This window comes from Amphiura filiformis, chromosome 11 (assembly GCF_039555335.1).
Source record: "Amphiura filiformis chromosome 11, Afil_fr2py, whole genome shotgun sequence".
Classification (NCBI taxonomy): Eukaryota; Metazoa; Echinodermata; class Ophiuroidea; order Amphilepidida; family Amphiuridae; genus Amphiura; species Amphiura filiformis.
The window spans coordinates 30,910,301-30,932,500 of NC_092638.1; the positions used below are offsets into that span (position 1 = coordinate 30,910,301).

General features: G+C 37.1%; 1 protein-coding gene across 2 annotated transcripts; it reads right to left on the minus strand.

Annotated features, from left to right (window-relative positions):
* Nucleotides 1-978: 978 nt before the first annotated feature.
* Nucleotides 979-18,560, minus strand: LOC140164717 (phospholipid scramblase 1-like). 2 transcript variants are annotated; one of them, XM_072188074.1, is made up of 10 exons: nucleotides 18,284-18,560; nucleotides 17,562-17,618; nucleotides 14,613-14,766; nucleotides 13,782-13,874; nucleotides 11,501-11,577; nucleotides 11,024-11,157; nucleotides 9,922-10,042; nucleotides 3,901-4,003; nucleotides 2,759-2,817; nucleotides 979-2,199 (listed from the first exon to the last, which is right to left on the minus strand). In XM_072188074.1, the coding sequence occupies exons 2-10, from the start codon at nucleotides 17,580-17,582 to the stop codon at nucleotides 2,146-2,148; spliced, it is 816 nt and encodes a 271-aa protein (XP_072044175.1). In that variant the 5' UTR covers nucleotides 17,583-17,618; nucleotides 18,284-18,560; the 3' UTR covers nucleotides 979-2,145. The 2 variants fall into 2 exon arrangements, with proteins under 2 accessions (XP_072044175.1, XP_072044176.1); XM_072188075.1 differs by lacking the exon at nucleotides 17,562-17,618.
* Between the last annotated feature and the right edge of the window lie 3,640 nt (nucleotides 18,561-22,200).

Consider the following 22,200-nt stretch of genomic DNA (forward strand, 5'->3'; position numbering starts at 1 on the left):
AGGCTGCATGTACATAAACTGACCGCTCCCTTACACTAGTGACACTAAAACAATTTTGGTTTTGTCATTGAGGAAAAGACAATTAATTTTTTTATTTTGATGTAAATTTTCATGTAAATCGGACAAAGAATAAAAAAACTATAGCTATAAAACATGTGTCATTATGTAATTTCGGGTAGCTTTAGAGACAACCCTGGACAAAAGGGTTGGAATGAAATTAGTACGGTATTGCAAATGAGCCCCCGTTCCCCCCGATCAATGTTGAATCCTGACATTTGGCTCATGTGCGCTCAGTAGTACCCAACATTGATTGGTGGGGCAGGGGAGGTATTGGGGTGAGGGTAATGTTTAGACTTGACACTCAAGAAAGTGCCATTTCATCACTCTAGAAATAACGAAAATATGGCCATTACTAAGGTGCACATTCTATTTTTCATTCCAACCTATTTTGTCTAGCATTGTAGCTCATAGCTAGCCAACTCCACGTGTTAATTGAATGGAGATTTGACCGAAAATATTGAGCTATATTGGTAACGGACCGCTCCGTTCTGAAGGATGCCACAAAAAAACGGTACAAGCTACATTTAAACTATTCTAGAAAATATAGTTTTGTAACATGTCCTAAATTTTTAGCTAATTTAGGTGTTTGGAGAGGGTCGAACTTTTGTGTTTTAGGAAGGATATGTAAACGACAGATAACACCAAAAATATGCAGACATTATTTCCAAACCGTGTTAAGTCAACAATCATTATGTTGCTCATTTTCAAGAATGCTGGTTAACAAAAAGCACGCCATTGTCTCATTTCGTGAACAAAGGTCCACATACCATTGTTTCCTTCCGTTTCCTTTATCGGTTACCCAAATGAAGCTATAATACCAGCTTTATTGCGATATCGCACATGAAAACAGACACATGTGCACAACCAGAGAAGATCCGATTTAATCCGTTGAGCTGTTTCAATATGAGTTAGCGAGATGAATTCTACTGTAGACTTGACTGCATCATGTCTAACAAAAAATGAAAGAGAAAATCAGGAGGGCAAAGGAAAAGAAAAAGGGCAACGACCCCTTTTCTAGCAAAATTCTGGGCCAAAATAGTGTAAAATACAAAATGTTTCCGCGCTACGCGCGCACATTGTAACAATAAAGCCCCTTTTAGCCGGATAATGGGCGAAAATAGTGTAAAATACCATTTTTTTCGCGCTACTCGCGCACATCATCCCAATAAGGCCCTTTTCGGGAAGCTCGAAGACATACAGTCTCTATGTATTGTATGATGCAACTGCAATTTTTTTCGTCTGTGCCCCCAAAATTTTATTTTGCCCCCCCCGACCAAGAAAGCTGGATACGCCCCTGCATCCCCCATGTTGACTGACCAAAATAACCTCCTTATTTGGCTATCTGGCTTCCTTCATGCGGACGGGCTATATACACACTGGTAGATGGTCACTCTCTGTTGGTTGGTTGGTTGGTTGTATAGTTGGCCCGACGCGACGGTCTGTCGGCTGGCTGCTTGGACTACGTTGACTGGTTGTTTTAGATGTTTGCGTGGATTTGTTGGTCTAGCTGTTGATCTTTTTGTTGTTAGATCGTTACTTTGTTTCTCGGTGAATGGCTGCTCATAATCCTAACTGACGGCACTGACGGATATCAAGTCTATTCGCTGTAGAAGTAGTGATGTAACAGGATTAATTACCATAGCGATAGTTGAAAACAATTTTTGAATGTATTGCCCGGCACTAGACGTACGCTATAACTCTGCATCGCACAAATGATTATCAAAGAATATGCATAAAGAACTGGATCTTAATTCTACGGAAATTTCATATTATGCAGAGTCCATGTACGTTTCACTCGCACCTGTACGATTAGTGTCTTTGAAAAGAGCGGTATTGCATTTATAGTGCGGTTACTTATGGTTATGGCTGGTATATGTGGGAGGTAATGGAACAATTTGAGATTTTGGTCTTAAATGATAGATAAGGGCTCAAATCAAATCTATGATTGTACTCATACACAGACATAACAGGTTATGAGTGCTAATAGTCTCGGACAATACATTCGAAAATAGTTTTTACCTATCGCTATGGTAATTAATTCTGTAACATCACTACGGCGTATTGCGTATTACCGCTTTTAACTGCTTACATCACGCGTACACTCGTTTTTCTTTTCGATCTTTCAAAGTACATGTAATCCTGAAAATAAAAAATGAAAATATACAGCTTTATGATTTCATGCTTTAAAAATCTTAACACCAAAGTGGCCATGGTGCTTTACCTGTCAATAATTCTATACAAACCCCCTCCAAAACTTCCACATTTAATATGGATTTAGTGTGTATGCTTATAATGAAAGACAGAATTAGAAATACTAGTTTACGTCTGACGTCATCTGTCAATCATACTCGGGTACCGGTTACTGAACGCCGCGGTAAAACAGCTAGGCGCCTTATGGTTAATTTTGTACCTTCATGTATATACAAACCGTCTCAAAAGTTACGTCTTCATAGTAAGAAACTTTCTTTCTTGAAAGCACCATGTCGATAATGCCTAGAAAAGTTACTTTTTGCCTTTTAAAAGTACGTAATTTTTCGCCATTTTCTACTATTCCTTTTCTCCGATCGGCACCAGATGTATCAACCAGCCTCATACGCGCTATCAACCAATCAAGGGTCGTAGGGAATTTGATTGACAGTGACGTCAGACGCAAATTAGTCTTTTTTAATTCTGCCTTTAATTATAGGACTCTACTTACGATGAGGAATGTAGCTCCAATCAGCAGTGCTTTCAGCTTGACGTCAAGATCGACCGGAACTGTTGAACATTGGAAAATAAAAAGACAACAGTGATTGAAACGACAACAATAATGATGTTTTGATCTGAGGCTGATGAATAATGATAATGATGTCGGTGATGATACTGCTAATGATGATGATGGAGATGATTATGGTGACTACGAAGAGGAGAAGGAGAAGGGCGCGGAGGGGGAGAAGAGGCGCGGAGGGGAAGGGGGGGGGAGAACGACGACGACGACAACGAAGCTAATGAAGAATCGAAAAAAGTTGAATTAAATCTTAATAGGCCTATGTAGTTCACCACGTAAACTTTTATGGCTCAAAATTCGGACAGATAATATCAGTTTGTGAATGAGGACAACGTATAAGTTCCTTATACTAAGGCTTATGTGAGTACGGGCGTAGCAAGCGGGTGAACATGGTGAACAGCCTAGACGAAGTCCAGAGGCCCGAAGGTTCAAAAATGAAATAGGGCTGATAAACTGAGATGCTCCTTTTCCATGGGCCATTGAGGCTCTTGCTACTCCCCTGTGTGTGAGACTTTCAGTCAGAATAGAAGTCGCCTTAGGAAAGGTTCTTTGAACTAAATACCCATTGATCGTGTTGATTGAAGTTTACCTATTTGCCTCGCGAAAAAACACAGACTATTGTTACAAGTCAATTATCCAAACGAATTATATAAGCCGCTCAATGCCCAGTGCCCATTTAACTTGTTATAACATTACCTTTTTGGTAAATCCCATAAGCCTTTGCGGATAGACCTAGGATGTCGTCATTTGACGTTACACCGATGTGCACATCGTTTATGGAACATCGTTGTGTCGAAGCCGTGAAGTGCGCAGTAACCATGTACGCATCGACGTGACTACAGAGGTCTACCTTCAAAGGCTTATAGAGTAAGAAAGAATAGTTTGAACTTCCTAAAACGTGTTGTTGCCTACGTAACATAGCATATAGTGCGAAGAGTGCACACAATCTATGCCAGTGCCTGTGTACAGACAACACTGAGGGTCTTCTTTCGAATAGTGAGCATTTTAAATGGTCAAGAGACGAAGTCTTTTTGGTATATATTTCACTCCTTTATATTACAAGAGATGCTTACATTCAATACGAAAAGTGGTGGCATGTTGTGCCCATTCTCGCTCCATTCCTCCCCACTGTTTAGCGATTCTGCCAATTTTTTGCGATCCGTCTTGGTCTAGTATCTGTTTGAAGTAAAGTGAATCAATCAATCAATCAATCAACCAATCAATCAATCAATCAATCAATCAATCAATCAATCAATCAATCAATCAATCAATCAATCAATCAATCAATCAATCAATAAATAAATAAATAAATAAATAAATAAATAAATAAATAAATAAATAAATAAATAAATAAACGAGGTATAAAGATACTATACAATGATGTGATGGTTTGACAAGGAGCGCCGTGGACCACGCCAAGATATCTAATTGTTTGAAAATTTCCAAAATAAAAGAGAACTTTTTCTAGCTAGAATGGCATCTTTCCATTCCAGAGTCAAAATCATATTGTTGCAGGGAACAATAAGCTTGTGGTATCTCACTATCTGTATAGAATTGATAATAAGAGTACATTCCTAAACCATATACATTGAGATGATTTGAGTGACCGCCACTTGATGAGATCATTCTGGTATTTATTCCTAGCTATAATGTTAAAAGAGAAACATGAATGGTGGTATAATGATGTATATTCATACGTAGCGGTAAAAGTAATAGAAAGCAAAATTATACTTACACTACTCAAATTTGGTACACCCACCGGAGCGCTTTCACCGGGTCAACCGGCGTCTTCAGCGGATGTTATTGCTCTGAAGATTGTTGTTGCTAGTGATGTAGTACTATTAGAACTAAAATTCCCAGACCGAACCGTGACAAAGGGTTGGACATCGACCGACCCTGTCTGGAACAACCTCCTGACCCCCCGGAACCAAGGGGGCGGCACAACATCTTCAGGTTTGACGTCATCAACATCTGTGACGTCATCGTCCTAGTACTACATCACTAGCAACAACAATCTTCAGAGCAATAACATCCGCTGAAGACGCCGGTTGACCCGGTGAAAGCGCTCCGGTGAGTGTACCAAATTTGAGTAGCGTAGGTAGAAGTAGAATTTTGCTTTTTATGAATGGTGGTGTATATATCTGCTAAAACTTCGGTCGAAGTTTTGCCACAAGTTTAAAAAATAACGGTTAGTTCATGAAAAAGAAGAAGTGAAATTTAGCAAAACGCGACGAGGTTTATTTGCCCGTAAGAGAGCTCTATTGTTCCGCTATTGTATCCGCTATTGTATCCACTATTGTATTCTATTCATAAAAGCTACTGCAAGAATCGCGGCAATCCCTGATATTGCTGATGTCTACCGCCGGCGTTTCGCATTTATTAACAATCAAAATTATCCCATACTCTTACATTTATAGTCTTATTCTCACCTTTTATATAATATTCAGAAATTGCAATTCGGAAAACTACTAACTTTTCAAGTGAAAATATATATTCCATCGAAAATATATCAGACTTAATTGTATACATAGAAATCTATTATACCCAACCCATAAGTGCCCAATGCGCCCAAATATCCCCGCAAATATCTCATACACGATTTTATTCATTCATTTTGGGCTTTAAACACTCAGAAGTCGCCCAAAATGGCAACATCATCAGCATGATCAAACCCTCTATGACTTGTTCACAAGTTGATGCTTTACAAATTACCCTCACTTGACCAAACACGCATAATACATGATCGAAACACCCAGCAGAGTTTTACATAAGATTATGTGGCTTGTCTTAACGATTCAAAAGATGCCACTTTCTTACCCACTGACACTAGCTAATTTGCATGGCAGAAATCTATAGTGCGGACACTCTTCAGTCGCAAACCAACAAAATTCGTGCTATTTTGGCGTTCTTGCAAAAGAAATCTCGTGAATCGAGTGCCCTCTCAACAATATCCCTAGATGTTTGCCAATAATGACACACTCTAGAAACGCCAACATAAATCACCCAGCAGCTTCATTTTAAGAATTATTTCAGTATCCAAATCAATTGGAACAGAAAGAGTATGGTCTACACATCCAGGAAAATGTTTAATTTGTTTCTTCCGCCATTCTATATTTCCCTAAAATTATCACATTTTTTCTCCAAAATCCTATGTAAATGATTCTCCACGCTACGCAGAAATTATGTGCGATAAATCATACAAATTTGCCACCATTTTACATCAATTTAGACAGTATTGCAATATCTTGATGATTTTTAGGCATTTTGAACGGCAACTTGAGTATTTTCAGAAATCAAATATCGCGCCAAGGGGATGACACTCTTATTCACGCATTCATTTACAACGCAAACTTGTATCGAATCCCGGTGGTTTGCGACCAATGAAATGTCCGCACCCCTGGATTTATTAAACCCTGGTATGAATTATGTATTAGATTTGTCAAGGCAATAACCACGATCCGTTTTGTAATAATATAAAAGCACTTGCAATAGAATCCCGCTGAGTTCAATGAACTGCGCCCTGAAACCGATGGAAAAGTGCCCCATAAAGAAGCTATCCCATTGACCTCTATTAACAGGTCAGTGAGCTCTCCATACACAAATGAACAAGTACAATAGGACAAGGCCAGCACCTATTACCTGCTTAGTAACATGTTATTTTGAAGTCTTGAAGATAAGTAATCGTCTGTGCATATGAACTGCGCATTTATGATGCAAAATATTAGTTCTATATAATATAAAATTACAAATACTGGTATTATGCATGATATACAAAACGACTAATAAAATCATGTCATCATGGCGTCATGTCAAAGGTTCATTATATCCCGTATGTTTGTCTAAATTCATATATATATTTGAAAACAATTTCTACACCAATTTAATATGTACTCAGGTGGAACCTTGCTTTTTTTAATTTTCATTTCTTTTTATGTAACAAATTCAGGTTTTTCCATTACGCGGGGCAACCGGGCAATACAAATTTAATGCTAACATTGAATGAACGCAGAATCAAGAAGGGCGTTTCTAGTACATACAGCGTCTGACTCTACTTGAGGACCTAGCCTAAGTCCCATGGGCTCCAAGAGTGGCTCTCCATACACACATGAACAAATACAATGACGGGTCGCCATTGCTCTCCATACACAAATGATCAAATACAATGGCGAGTCCGACTGCCATGCAATGAGCCAAATGAGCAGACCCTCTCAAGGGTCTGCTCTGTGATACCACACTGATCATACTGATCTTTATGTTATTACAGCGAGGCCCACATACAATGTTCAACACAAAGTGAACGATGTTATAACTTGAGGGCTAACAAACCAACACCGCCAAATTCGACTGACGTGTGTACAACGTGGGATGCTATGAGGAAATTGAATACTCGTTGTCTGATCATGCATGTGTGTTTATGGTTCGGATAGCGGTTCATAGCAACTCTCGTTCCGCTTTGGGTTTATTGAATACACTCTATATAAAGTCATCAATATGTCGTTTCCAGTCCTTGGCTGAACTACTGGGTTCAGCTATTAATTTTTTAAATAATTCTGTTACCCCATAGCATTAAAAAACTAGTATTTTGATAATTAAAATAGCTGGATGCGGTATGCAGCTGACTGGGGTGGTTACGGGTTACTAGAACCACAAACCGCGAAATATGGATATCCAACTAGTTTGCCCCGCAGGGCTACAAAGAACCACAAACCGCGAAATATGGATAACCAACAAGTTTGCCCCGCACGGCTACAAAGAACCGCTAACCGCGAAATATGGTGATCCAACTAGTTTGCCCTCGGAGCTTCAAAAACCACTCACCCCGAAATATGGATATCCAACTAGTTTGCCTCGCAGGGCTACAAAGCACCATTAACCGCGAAATATGGATATCCAACTAGTTCACCTCGCATGGCTACAAAGAACCACTTAGCGCGCAATATTTTTTTACCTCAAAAAGAATTAATATCTACCAAAAAACGTTTCAAAACGTAAAAAGCGGCCAAAGTTTAAAAAATCTTTCCTGTGTGGCTTTTCACCCTTTTTTAAAGTTGGTCCCATTTATGAAAGTGTTTAAAGACCCATACGAAGTCATCTATAGGCTACTTGTTGGTTTTCTTAGTTGTCAATGTTTATTTTGTAGAGCAAATGAATTAATGTTCGTGCGTTTTTTTCCGTATAGACGTTATAATGTATTTTGTAGCAAATACTCACTTTGTTAAATTCTTCATCGTCATGTGCGATTCTGCGCCTTATGTACAGATGTAGGGCCTATATGTAGCAGGTTGACACACAGTCAATTTGCTAAGTATATATAATACTCTACTACTCTTTATGATCACGCAATATAATAAAACATAAACCTTGAAATGTTTTTGATAATACATACGGTAGCCTACGTCATATTGCACCGCTTTCGAACAGTCTTAAACCTATAAGAGTACATTGTTGCATGTAAAAATTAGGACTCACTCTTCATGTTAATACTACTTTACTAAATGGGACCAAGTTTAAAAAAGGGTGAAAAGCCACACAGGAAAGATTTTGTAAACTTTGGCCGCTTTTTACGTTTTGAAACGTTTTTTGGTAGATTATTGAATGCCTATAATATCTCGACCTGCGTAGAAATCTATTAATATATCCCGTTAACACGAAGACATCGGGGTGATGACACTGATAACGCCGTGCATGGCCTACTTCTATATGGTACACCACTGTTTTGTTCACATCCTCTAAAATTTAGATGGTAATGGGTAATGAAAAAACACGAGCTTCCATCTGATATCAATTTTTCGTTATTGATGACTTAGTAAAGTTGGGATGAGGCTGTAATGTCGTCTGTCGATCGTTATATTCGCAATCGTAAGTATTTCATCAGAGATTGTTTTACATTTGCACTAAGATCTAAGGATCCGCTGACAAATTGTATTTTTTTAAGTTAAAGATATATCAAGGCATTAACATCTGTTTTCATTACGGTAAAGCTGACGGGTTGGCGCCAAGATAGCTGTTGATATCCTTTTTGAAGCTGATCCGTGTGGGGCTGTTACAGTTAGTACATGTGCCGCCTCATATCCCATGTTAGCTTTAAAGGTGCCAATTTGCTTGTTCTTCGCACGAATTTGTTCTACTCTTGCATCATATTTCACCTTTTTTTAACTTCAATATGACAATATTTCGCGCATTTGTAACATAAACTTATTTTGTCGTCAAAAGGTCCTGGATTCATTAAACTTCAAGAGGTTTTTTTTTCAACCACATTCCCTCAATGTCAAAAAGAAATCTACGCCACTGCCCTAGAGGGTACAAAAATATCTGGTGTCTCTTAAAAGTCGATTTTGCTATTTACAACTATATTAGGTCTACCGGGCTTTCCACATGTAAACACATCAGGGGCTGTGCAATAATTATCAGCCCCCCCGGGGGGGTAAAATTTCCGAACGGCTCCCCAAAAATCGCTTGCCCCCCTCTCGGCCCGCCAAAAATCGCTTGCCCCCCCCTCTCGGCCCGCCAAAATTCTTTCCCCCCCTTGACCATGCCAAATTTTTGGGATCCCAAATTCCAAACTTTAAATGGTCTAGATGTATGTTGCGAGCTCAGCGAGCAGGAAAATTTGCATATTTAAGCGTTTCCGTACCGTTTTCCTAAGCCTTTTTAAAGCATTTTATTAAAAGGTGCCCCGTGAATGCGTGCCAAAAATCGCTTGCCCCCCTCTCGGCTTGCCAAAATTGCTTGCCCCCCTTTCGTCTCGCCAAAAATTTCTTGCCCCCCAATTTTACCCTCCCCAGGGCTCATAATTATTGCACAGCCCTCATTTCAGCCTCTTATTTTCCTTAACAAAAACGAGTCATTTACAGCCAGTGACTATAGACCATTGATTTTATACTAACTCGGTTACGTAGTTAAGTGTGTGATATCATTTTTACATTACAGTGTTTATGAGCCATGAAAATAATCCCTATGGCTTGCAAGTCTACTCTCATTACATACTGATCGACCCTCGTATATTTAATTTAATCTCAAATAAAATTGTCACATGTTCCTGGTTTTGTGCATGTGGGAGCGGATGATCAACGGATCACATTTATCTTACGTACACGGAAATCAATATCCCCAGTACAGCAGGTGCTCTGGCATACATTACATGGACCACTAATTTTAAGCACTGTCTGTTGGTTCCCATCTTGGACGGCAAAGAGTGGACTCCATATGCTTTTTCTTGAATCAAATAAATAAAAACATACAGATCATAAATAAAAGTCTAAAGTATACACACAAAAGCGGGTCTTTCTCTCATCTTCCCGCTATCAGATTTTTTGTCGAGTTATTGTTTTCAAAAGTCTCTTTAGTTTAATAAGCATTGCAGTCATATTCCCGTCACCATTCTTAATAGTAATGGCCGACTCCGGTTAAAATCCATACACCCCCTGTTGAAGACATAACCTTAATCTTCCACACAGGGAGTATGAATTTAAAAGGGGGCTACCTGAATCCAATTGAAACATAGCAAATTGCAATTATGCTTATCATCTCTGCACAAAGCAAACATACAACCTGAGAACTCAGACAATTGAATACCTGAATACAAAACCCACCCAATACTTTGCTATACTTTGGCCAAATTGAGTTAAGCATGGGAAATTGTTGCTTATATATAGGCCTATTATATGTATAAAACAACAACACAGATTCACCCTCTACGTGCGTCTATCATGTCTATTGAGCATGTGAAATCCAAAAAAGCACCCAAGTCCAGGACTTGAGTGCTTTTTGCACACACATTATAGTGCCTCTCAAGCAGGGCAAGATGGCTGATGTTCTAAATTGAGGTGATAGCAACAGTGATGACGAAATAAGTGGTAAAAACGCAGAGAGCAAAGGGTAAAGAATACACTAATTATGTGATTAAAAAACCAACACAAGTCCGGCATACAAAATACTCCACGAAGTCCCCTAAATGCTAATCGTCAAACCAATACAGTTTAACCAACTCATTTGCATTTAACACTTGCCCTATTTACCAGGTAAATCTAACTGAAGGAATTAAAATGATACACAATTTTTTTATAGTTTTCTCAAAATCACTTTCCATGGACTTGGGTGGGTTTTGTATTCATGTATTCAATTTTATTATAGTTGGAGGTTGATGGTTCATTACCCGGTTCATTGGTTCCATGAACAACACCTACGTGTACTTACGTCTGCTTCACATAGCCGACAACTTGCCCAGGGGGTGACTCTACGTGGAGTTCCATAGAACAACTACTTTCGGGATCGGCACACCAACAATACCCGGCACAACATTTGAAAGGTCTCGTGATGCGGATAACTTCCTGCGAAGTCAAGTAAAAATAGAACATACACTGTAAGAAACAATGACTAAAAACTAAATAGAAACAAATAAGAACGTGAGCTTTAGCTGCCTGAAGACACCGGCAACATTTTCAGAGTGTACTTTGCACGGAATACCGAAATAAGCCTACTCACATTTCAGCCACGTTGATCCGTTTCAGTAATTGCATTTTGGCGGGCCGAAATACTGGAAGAAGGATTTTTTGCCGGAATCATAGCATTTCGGCAATGAATCTGTTTGTGTTAGTTTACACTGGAGAACAATCTGCATTTTAAACTAGCCTTGATTTAGGCTGTAACCATGGTAACCTTTTTAGTTCTTACCTGACTAAGATTATCCGTGATATGCATACTGAAAGCACGAGTACGACCACAACAATTCCGTTGATAAACTTCGGATTCTGGGAGTAATAAAAAATATGTTTAAAAAAAATTAGAACATTTTGATTTACTTGAGACTGGTGATTTCATAAACCAGAGTCTGTGACGCAACCTAGCAAAGTCGTTGAGTTTTCATTACCAATTGAATACATGAATGCAAAACCCACCCAAGTCCATGGAAAATGATTTTCAGAAAACTAAAAAAAATGTGTATCATTTTAATTCCTTCAGTTACATTTACCTGGTAAATATAAGGGCAAGTTTTACATTCAAACTGCATTAGGTATGTCGATTAGCATTTCGGGGACTTCTGTGGGGGTCATTTTGTCATTTTGTATGCCGGACTTGTAGTGTTGTGTTTTGAATCACATAGTTCGTGTATTCTTTTCCCTTTGCTCTCAGTCTTTTTTTTTTTTCTTGTTCTCTGCCCATTCAGTGTCATTTCTGTTACCACTTATTCCATCTTGCCCTGTTTGCGAGGGCACTACAATGCAAAAACCACCCAAGTCCTGGACTCGGGTGGTTTTTGGATTTCACATACTTAATAGACGCACGTAGAGGGTGTATTTGTGTTGTTCTTTTATATATTATAATAGACATATGTATAAGCAACAATTGCCCATGCTTACCTCAATTTGGCCAAAGTATGGACTTGGGCGGGTTTTGTATTTTTCAGGGGGGTAATGGTCTGCAAGCTTTCCTGCCACCCACGCGGTCCGAGTTCAATTTCCACCCCCAGCGCAGGTAATTTTTTTCTTCACATTCATTTTGAATCCAAAATCATTTATTTTTATGTGAAAATGTATATATTGCACTAGGAAATATATTTTGTGCATTTTTTTCTGTAACGGGGCCAATAGAGCTAAAAACACACCTCGGATCGGGGAAAAATAATTGCGTCAAACGTCCAGGGAGTGTTGCCGTCATATTGTTTGTTTTGCTTACGATATTGGCTGTTGCCGCATTCAAATGACGTCGGCCACCATCGTCTGGCATTTTTATCACATCTAAAAGTGTGAAGTACACCATTCGGGCGTATGCTAACGTCACTAGTGAAGGTTATGTCGGTGTGACTGATTATTCTCCCGTTGGTATATATTTTGTTCTGACGTAATTACGCTGAGCCCTAAAGGCTGACGTATACAAGTGACGTTATTTGGCAGCTGCAATATACGTCACTATGTACTTAATAAGATACAGCACCATATCCTGGACATTATTATCTTCTGCAACAACCCCGGGGAAACAAATCTTTAGGCCTACAAAGTTTAACCCCGGTGTTTAACATGATAACGCGACGGTGCAGTACACAGTGTCAACATCCTGTATTATAAATATTTTTTTCATAGCTCCATACTCCGTTGGTGAAATCAATATTCTATTGTTGACATAGATAAAGAAAGTTTACATATGCATTGTGAAATACACGTGTGATCGAATATTCAATACAAGCACCTGGATTTTAGGTGAATGGGCTATTTGTGTTCCTTTATATAATTGTAATTCTCAAAATTAAATATATCACAATTTTAACTTACGATTTAAAAATCGTTACATCAAAAATGCAGTAAAAATGTATCCAGAGCCAACAGCAATGGTCGCTAATTAGTGTATTTAATTTCAAGTTAGTGTATTAAAAACAAAACCCGGGGTTTACCTCAAAACAAATCGAATTTCCTTCTAATAGCAACACCATATGGGATATTAGAGCATGCGCAAATCGTAATAATTTGTAGAATAGAACTTGGTGGTATCTCACATGATAGTCGTACTATGCTTAGCCTGAGTTGCTCGGCCTATCTCGAACAAAATCGCCATGCGTAGCTATTGAAAAACGAGAGGATTCACCGTACTATCACGGCAATTATTGACACGAAGATATAGGGATGATGACGCTGTGCAGTATTGATATTAGGGCGAACTGTTCTAGGGACCATATCTACTATCCAAACGGCTGGAGCAGGGGGAAGCAAGAGCTTCGAGGGCCCATGGACAAGGACCAAGGCGCAGTGCCGGCCCTTTTAACATCTCCTTTATCAGCCTTTATTTCACTTTCGCTTTTGCTCAGGACCCATGGACTTCGATCACTGTTCAATCACTTGCTACGCACCTGAGCAATACACCTCAAAACTTCGAATCGGATTGTTTAGATCACTAATCACCATCAAAACAAAATCGTGCTCTCAGAGTAGTGAAAATGTTAATCAACTGTTCTCCTTCTTACCTTCATAGGCAAAATACACTTGCTGACCTAATGAGTTCTTAATTTGGTATTGATTTGTTAAACGGTCTTTGACGATAGGCAAACCTGTAAGATCTACAGATACAAATGAAAACACAAATTGACAGTAGATGTGCTTATGTGTTATGTTAGTGTTGTGTGAATAACAACAAGATAAGATATATGTAACACAGACAGACAAAGAAACATTTTAAAAGCAAATCACACACAAAAAGGGATATTGCATTGAGTCATGTTTATCAGCGTCAGGGAGTCTGTGTAGCTCAGTGGTTAGAGCGTTCGCCGCACAAGCGAAAGGTCCGAGTTCAATTTCCTGCACTGCCAGTTATGTCCGGAGTTTTTTCCTCTGGTTTATCTGCATATATGTCCATTGTATTTCCACGTATTGTACTAGTGTACGATGTGCGGTTCTTCTTTCCCCTGTATTATCATTAATTTCATTGTTGTTTCTTGTCCTCCTTTGCATAATGTCTATATTTTACTTGTTTTCCCACCGTACTTTGCTCTTTACTTTTAGTTGTTCGCATATTCCAGGTATCCTCGTGTATCAATGATTGACGTGTCCATGTCCGTTGGACTCACCATATTTTAATGGATCATATCAACTAACTAACTAACTAACTAACTAACTAACTAACTAACTAACTAACTAACTAACTAACTAACTAACTAACTAACTAACTAACTAACTAACTCATTCATTCATTCATTCATTGAATTTCATTCATTCATTCATTCATTCATTCATTCATTCATTCATTCATTCATTCATTCATTCATTCATTCATTCATTCATTCACAAAGTATACTGACCTTGGAAAGGTTCAACCTCTCCATATATTAATATCTGGTCAATTTGAGTCAGATATTCTAGTCCTGGTGGACATCCTAGTGGTCTTTGTTCTGGTGGAGACATCCATTGCATTTGTTTACCACCATGACCAGATCTCGGCTGATTCATGTGAATCTGAAGTTACAAGAAAAGAGTTATTTCAACACCAAAGGTACTCCACGTCATAATACTAATTACGAGTTTATGTAAAAGGTGTAGCGGCCCAGCAAACACAAAAACGTTTTAAAAACGTTTCAAATAAGTTATATTTTGGCTTTTGGTTTAGGTAAAAACGTTTTAATAACATTAAAATGTCGGGTTATATAAAGGTCATGATAACGTTTTAAAACGTTTTGTATGAAAACACACTACAACAATATTTTGAAATGTTTTCAAAAAATGTTATTGTAAACTATTTTTAAAATATTGTGTCAATACTTAAATACACAGAAATGTTCTTAAAATGTTTTTTTCAAAACATTTTAATAACATTTAAATGTCGGGTTATATAAAGGTCATGAAAACGTTTTTAAAAGTTTTGTATCAAGTTTTCAAGAATGTTTTTGGAATGTTATTAAAACGTTTTTATACCATTTATATAACCCGACATTTAAACGTTTTCTGTAAAACATTTCTGTTTGCTGAGCAGTAGATTATCAAAAAATGTTTTTTAAGGTTATAAAAACGTTTTATACTCTTAATAAACCCTTTATATAACCCGACATTTAAACGTTTTCTGACAACCTTTTATAACCTTTTGCGAATGATGTCGAAAACGTTTTGTGTTTGCTGGGGGATGCCAAAAAAAGTATCCTTACACTTGGACAAATAATCACAATTTCAAAACTGAACCATATTGGGGGTAAATTTGCTTTTTTAATAGATGCACTATATAATCCTGCACATTATGACACCACATTGAATCCAATGTGACCTCAAGAAGTAAAGTTACAAGCAATTGAATAGACGAAGGTCCAGTTTTAAAAGTCACAAACTGGCCTATACAAAGCGCAAAAAGATGCCAACAAGCGCAACAAAGAGACAACACAGTTTCTTCAATGAAGATTTATTCAATTGGACAAATAATCACAATTTCAAAACTGAACCATATTGGGGTAAATTTGCTTTTTTAATAGATGCACTATATAATCCTGCACATTATGACACCACATTGAATCCAATGTGACCTCAAGAAGTAAAGTTACAAGCAATTGAATAGACGAAGGTCCAGTTTTAAAAGTCACAAACTGGCGTATACAAAGCGCAAAAAGATGCCAACAAGCGCAACAAAGAGACAACACAGTTTCTTCAATGAAGATTTATTCAAAGCAGTTTTTACTTCTTTGTACTTTTCATAACTCAGTTCAGTTCTTTTGTTTCAGTTTTCTTTTGTTCCTTTTGTTTTAAATTAAAAGGCACGCATGGTAGCCATTCACCATTCTCAAACCAGATGTCTAGTCCGTGGAGTTTTGAATAGGCCAGTTTGTCACTTTTAAAACTGGACCTTCGTCTAATCAAATGCTTGTAACTTTGCTTCTTGAAGTCACATTGGATTCAATAGGGTGTCATAATGTGCCGGATTAGATAGTGCATATATTAAACTATTAAAATTAGGATTTTTCTTCCAAGTGTAAGAATACTTTTATGGCGCAGTATAGTTGCTAACCTTAAGCAAAGGCACTGCTACTAAACTGAAACTCGATACATTATTTTAAATAGACACTAATCCAAATTAAAATTACAATTGTATGGATTATAAATCTTTAAGGATTTGTATATCAATCTATACGATGTAAAAATGTTTAATTTAATTTAGATTAGTTCAATTTTAATCTATTGCATTCAAAATTTGTGCCCCTCATACAGTGTCAACATGCTATATTATAAATATTTTTTTTCATAAAGCTCCATACTCCGTTGGTGATCAATATTCTATTGTTGACACAGATAAAGAAAGTTTACATATGCATTGTGATATACACCGTGTGATCGAATTTTCTATTATACAAGCACCTGGATCATAAATGTGTTCCTTTATATAATTGTAATTCTCAAAATTAAATATATCACAATTTTAACTTTCTATTTAAAAATCGTTACGCCAAAAATGCAGTAAAAATTATCCAGAGCAAACAGTGATGGCCGCTAATTAATGTATTTAATTTCAAGTTAGTGTATTTAAAACAAAACCTTGGTTTTACCTCAAAACAAATCGAATTTCCTTGTAATAGTAACACCATATGGGATACTAGAGCATGCGCAAATCGTAATAATGTGTAGAATAGAACTTGATGGTATCTCATATGATAGTCGTACTATGCTTAGCCTGAGTCGCTCAGCCTATCTCGAACAAAATCGCCATGCGTAGCTATTGAAAAACGAGAGGATTCGCCGTACTATCACGGCAATTTTTGACACGAAGATATAGGGATGATGACGCTATGCCTCATATATTAACCTTTTAATCTTAAGGTAAAGTAAAGTAAAGAAGACGATCCTGTATAAACAGTAATCGGAGTGTCCATCTCTCTTTCATTGGCGATTGGGCCAGACTCCTCCATGTAATGTTGCTATATAGCGAGTCTGTTACCTTCCCAGCATTTAAGAATGCCGGTACCCATTTAAACACCTGGGTGGAGAGGAGTAATCGAGATAAAGTGCCTTACTCAAGGGCACAACACGATGGCGTCGCCGGGGCTCGAACCCGCAACCGTCCAATTATGAGTCAGTGCCCGTTCCGCTAGGCCACCGTTAAACTTTTAGTTAATTTATGTTCATACATGGATGTATTGAGAAAATAGAACATCAGGATACAAATTAACCTGGCCTATAACAATATATAATTAGTATGATTGGTTGCGCTTTATCAGATTCTCGAAAGAAAGCAAACAAATATGTAAATTTTCTTTTGTCATAACGACTTTACTTACCTGTTGAGACGGTGACGTCATAATGCATAAAATCTAGCATCAGTTCATTTCCCATATCTGTATTAAAAGTCACATGAAATACGTATTGCAACACGAAGCAGGTGAAGGGTGATTTATGATACGAACCCGGGGATACGAAGTTCATATAATATACATACGTACGCGTTATTAACGGCACGTGTGATTGGTCGAGAGTTGACCTATCTATTATAGATGAGTTGATATCTGTCGTAAGTACCTGGCATTTTGTGTGCCAATCATATTTTGAACATTTATGCTTTCATTTTGAGCAAAATAATAGCAGAAATTAAATATTAATTAGCCTTTTCAATCATTTTAGCTCATTAACTATATTGATAAATTTATGTACTATGGGAAAATCATATGTCCGATTCGTTTTAAACAAAAGGCATGTGGATCAGTATACATTACCCTGCTATTTATAATGTTTTTAAAACATACTCAGAGCATTTTTCTAACTGCCAAAAAATACCTCAAATTCACCATAACACCTATGTACCATGCATCCATATACAAGCTCTATTATATTAGGTTTGAACGTATTGCTTGTGCTACATGTACAATTAAAATGCATAATATTGAATATTAATACCCATTACTATTCGTAGTAGTAGTAGAACTATACATGTACTAAGTATAAGGAATAGCTAGGATTATGATTAACAAATTTTGATCGACATGGATTATAATTTAATACTTACATGTTAATGCTATCCATTTTTCACGGTTTAAAATAATACCAGCAGTAACAGCAAGCATAACGTATCAAGTAATATAAATAAATGGGCTGCATAAATTATTTTTGTGTGAGTGAATAACAGCAATGCATTGCTCATACATACTTAGTATTTCTACTGTAGTCAGTGTACATGTTAGTTTCTGTCAATATTGTTATTATGACCTGCGCCATTGACCTGAAACTAAATTAAAGGCCCATTCATCAGTGATCCCAGCGCGGCGAAGGTGTTAAAAATTGTTTATAAATTGCCTATGAGTGAAGAATAAGTCATAACAATATTGTCATTGGGTTTTTTTTTGGCTATGAAAAATTTGGCAAAAAACGAGGAGAGTGACAGCATTTGACAAAGTTAAAGCCCATTCAAATACATTAATTACTTTACTTAAGTATAGAAATTACAGATTCGTATAAAATGTCTCTTTTTGTCTTAAAACGTGGCTTTCGGCTACGTGGCTTTCCACTAACAAGATTATGTTAGCACATCTATGGCAAATCCTCCGAATCAATGAATGGGCCTTTTATGGTAATGGCTAAAATATAACCCGTCTCTTATACTAACTGTGCACTGCTAACTAATAACTAAAGTGCATGTGCGTTACAGCAAAACGGTGTAATTTTGCCACCAAGAATGAATAAACTAGAACTTTAGCTAACTTTGCACCACACATTCTGTGCATCTGTAGCCTACTATCAGGGGTAGATAGCAATGTGCACTTGGAAAAGGAAATTTTTGGGCTGCACAATACAGGACAGCTACGGTTCTAGGTCGTGGGGAATTGCAAAAAAAAACCAAAATTATTCTTAAATTTGTACTTTACGGAACATTTCAAGTCTAAAATGGTCCTTTTACTCTTAATATAAAAGACTGAACCAAAAGAGTGAAATGAGTGAAAATGTGCAGTCTTTAAGGGCTCGAATATTGCATTCTGAATATGAGGAATGTCCATCTGATATCAAGTAATTTTGATTTTTTTTAAATTCGCGATATAATACATTTTCATGGAAAATCATTCAAAATTGATTTTATACCGTTCATATCTCTTTATATTTTCTCATGTGATGGCAGTGGCGTAGCCAGGATTTTGGAACAGGGGGGGGATAATAAGGCGGTACCAACATAAAAATACAACAATATTCCCCTTTTTCTCTGTCACCCTGGGTAAAAAATAGTCTATTGCTAACCCAATTTTTTTTTCACCAGTTGACGCCTTCCGTCTACCGACGGCCTTTCATGAACTGACGGCCATGATGAGAGCGGGGGAGGGGGGGCCCCTGGCCCCACTTGTTACGCCATTGTATGATGGTATATGGAACCCTTTTCTTTCATCGACTGAAACAAACATCACTACTAGATACAGCAGCACTTCTTTTGATCGACTATGCTCGTACTTATTATCTGCATGATTAAAAAAATTGTTGTTACGAAAAGTGTTACCGTGCTTACCAAAGTAATCAATAATAATTAAATAAATTGCTAAAAAGTATAATATTATAATTATATTGCTTACCAAAGTAATCAATAATAATTAAATAAATTACTAAAAAGTATAATATTATAATTATATTGTCAAATTAATCTAGACCGAATATTATTAATAAACAATCAAAATTGCTTTCTTTACGGATAAGAAGTTTCATAACATATTTTCACATTTTGACCAGAATTTTGAGCAACTACTTGGTCAACATACAGATTTTGATGCATGTATCTTTTGAATTATTTTGCCGGAAACCGGGTCTGGGTTTGGTGATATGAAAATGCATCTTTTATGCTATTTTAAGACCATGATGAACACGTTTCAAATAAACAGGTTTGAAGATCATTGTTTCTATATAAATTAATTGAATTGATAATGTTGTTATATCAACCTTTATTCAGCAAATGCGAAATTAAAAATACAAGCAAAGCAAGAATACAAGGAGGAACAAAAAATGGATTCGCATGTGTCCCTCACGGACCAACCTGGGTAAACAAACAAACAACCAAACAAAAAACACAGGATAAAATCTTGACAAGTTGCCAAATTACTGCAGGTGACACATAATACATTAGCAAAATACACGAGAATATAAAAACAAGCAACTATAAAGTAGCCAGCATTCTACAGTAAAAACGACGATTTTACAAGTTTGTCACCCCGGGTTTGTCACCCCATAATTAATGTCGTAAAGGTAGAATGGCTATAATCCAGTATAAAATACGGTAGAAAGCACGTATGTTTCACGATAAAATGCTATGTTGTCGTAACTATACCCCAGGAACTATACACTGTACATTATACGAAATAGCATTTAAACACAATCTATTAGACAATACGACTATTTACTATTTAAGAAATTGGAAGATGTAACACTTTACACACATAAAGAATAAACAAATACAGTCTAACGGTACGAACATGCCCGCTAAGTTCACGTGAAAGTGCCGTAAAATAACGAGGTAGTATTTTACAGTGTATGTTCCCTGGAGGAAACGTGAAAACTAACTATACCTATAACAATACATCCAAAGGTCCAGTGAAATTAATGAGATGTCACTGGAGCTTGGAATAGATAAAATAATATGGCTAATTTTTATTACTTTTATCTCCCGATAGTAACAACAATAACACAAGCCATTTATTTACCTATAAGCGTAGATAAAATGTCGTTTTAGCTCACGTATATTATCTCACGGTTGTGAATTTATTTTTATGTGTAGCTGTTCCTCAAACAGCAATATTTGATTTATTGAATATTTTGGAGATTTATTGAATGAATTTTCTCAGTCATTCAGTTGTTAAAATCTTTCTTTGTTGAACTCGTCATGGCATCAACTCAAATTAATTTACCGGTGAGTGTGTAAACTAGTCTTGCGGATACTCTTTTTAGGAACGACAATTAGATGTTATATTTACACCTATCATTTGTTATCACATGAAGGAAAAAGGAGACATGCATCCTAGGGTGCGCATCCATTATTAAAAAGTATCTACACATCACTTGAATCCGCATCTGGGAAGTGAGCGCGTAGTGAGCGCGTTTCTTGTAAGTGCATTACAGTGCATGTGCGTAGGTGCGAATTTGCGTGCACACTCTCGAGTCGCCCAATCAGTTATGTACAAAAAATCAGTGCCTCGTATTATTCTATTAAGGCGTCCAGCAAAACTCAGTTCTATCGGCTTATAATTATTCTGGTTTTGTTACGGAGCGGGTCAATGAAGTCCCAACTTACATTCGCATATGCGCGCCTGTCACTCATTACGCAACTCATGCAAAGTCCGCTCTTGGCGGATGATATGTCCCATTATATAAATATTTGTTAACAGAAAGGATAATAATTTTTGGGACATCTTCAAGCGTGTCACTGGTACAATATTGTTCTCCACGCTTACATTTGCCAGCGAATATACACCAGGCACAAAAAGAAACTCGTCAGTTATATTCATCCTTGCTGTTTAATAACTTGATAATTTTGGATTATTCTGAAATATACATTTTGTTAATTGGACTTTGCTTTCTCATTTGACACCCTGTTCGTGAAAAACGAACAAGAATTGACCAATATATGCGCCTCCAAAGCCTCAAACCCCAAAATCAAAAGTTGCATTTTCAACGATTTTCAATGGGAACGTATCGTTGTATTGCACACACGCACCACGGGCCAATCAATAAAGCACACAGTGTAACAGGCGCAATTGAATTGTTAAAATTGTAACTTTTCATTTTGGGGTTTGAGAGTTTGGAGGCGCATATCTTGGTCAATTCTTGCTCAATGTTCACGAACAGGATGTCAAATGAGAAAGAAAAGTCCAATTAACAAAATGTATATTTCAGAATAATCCAAAATTATCAAGTTATTGAACAGCAAGGATGAATATAACTGACGAGTTTCTTTTG

Coding starts and splice junctions, on each gene's coding strand:
- LOC140164717 (XM_072188074.1), bottom strand. CDS start 17,582: ATGACGTCACCGTCTCAACAG. Junction 13,875..14,612: donor AGAGGTTGAACCTTTCCAAG/GTCAGTATACTT, acceptor TTGTATCTGTAG/ATCTTACAGGTTTGCCTATC. Junction 11,158..11,500: donor TCACGGATAATCTTAGTCAG/GTAAGAACTAAA, acceptor TTGACTTCGCAG/GAAGTTATCCGCATCACGAG.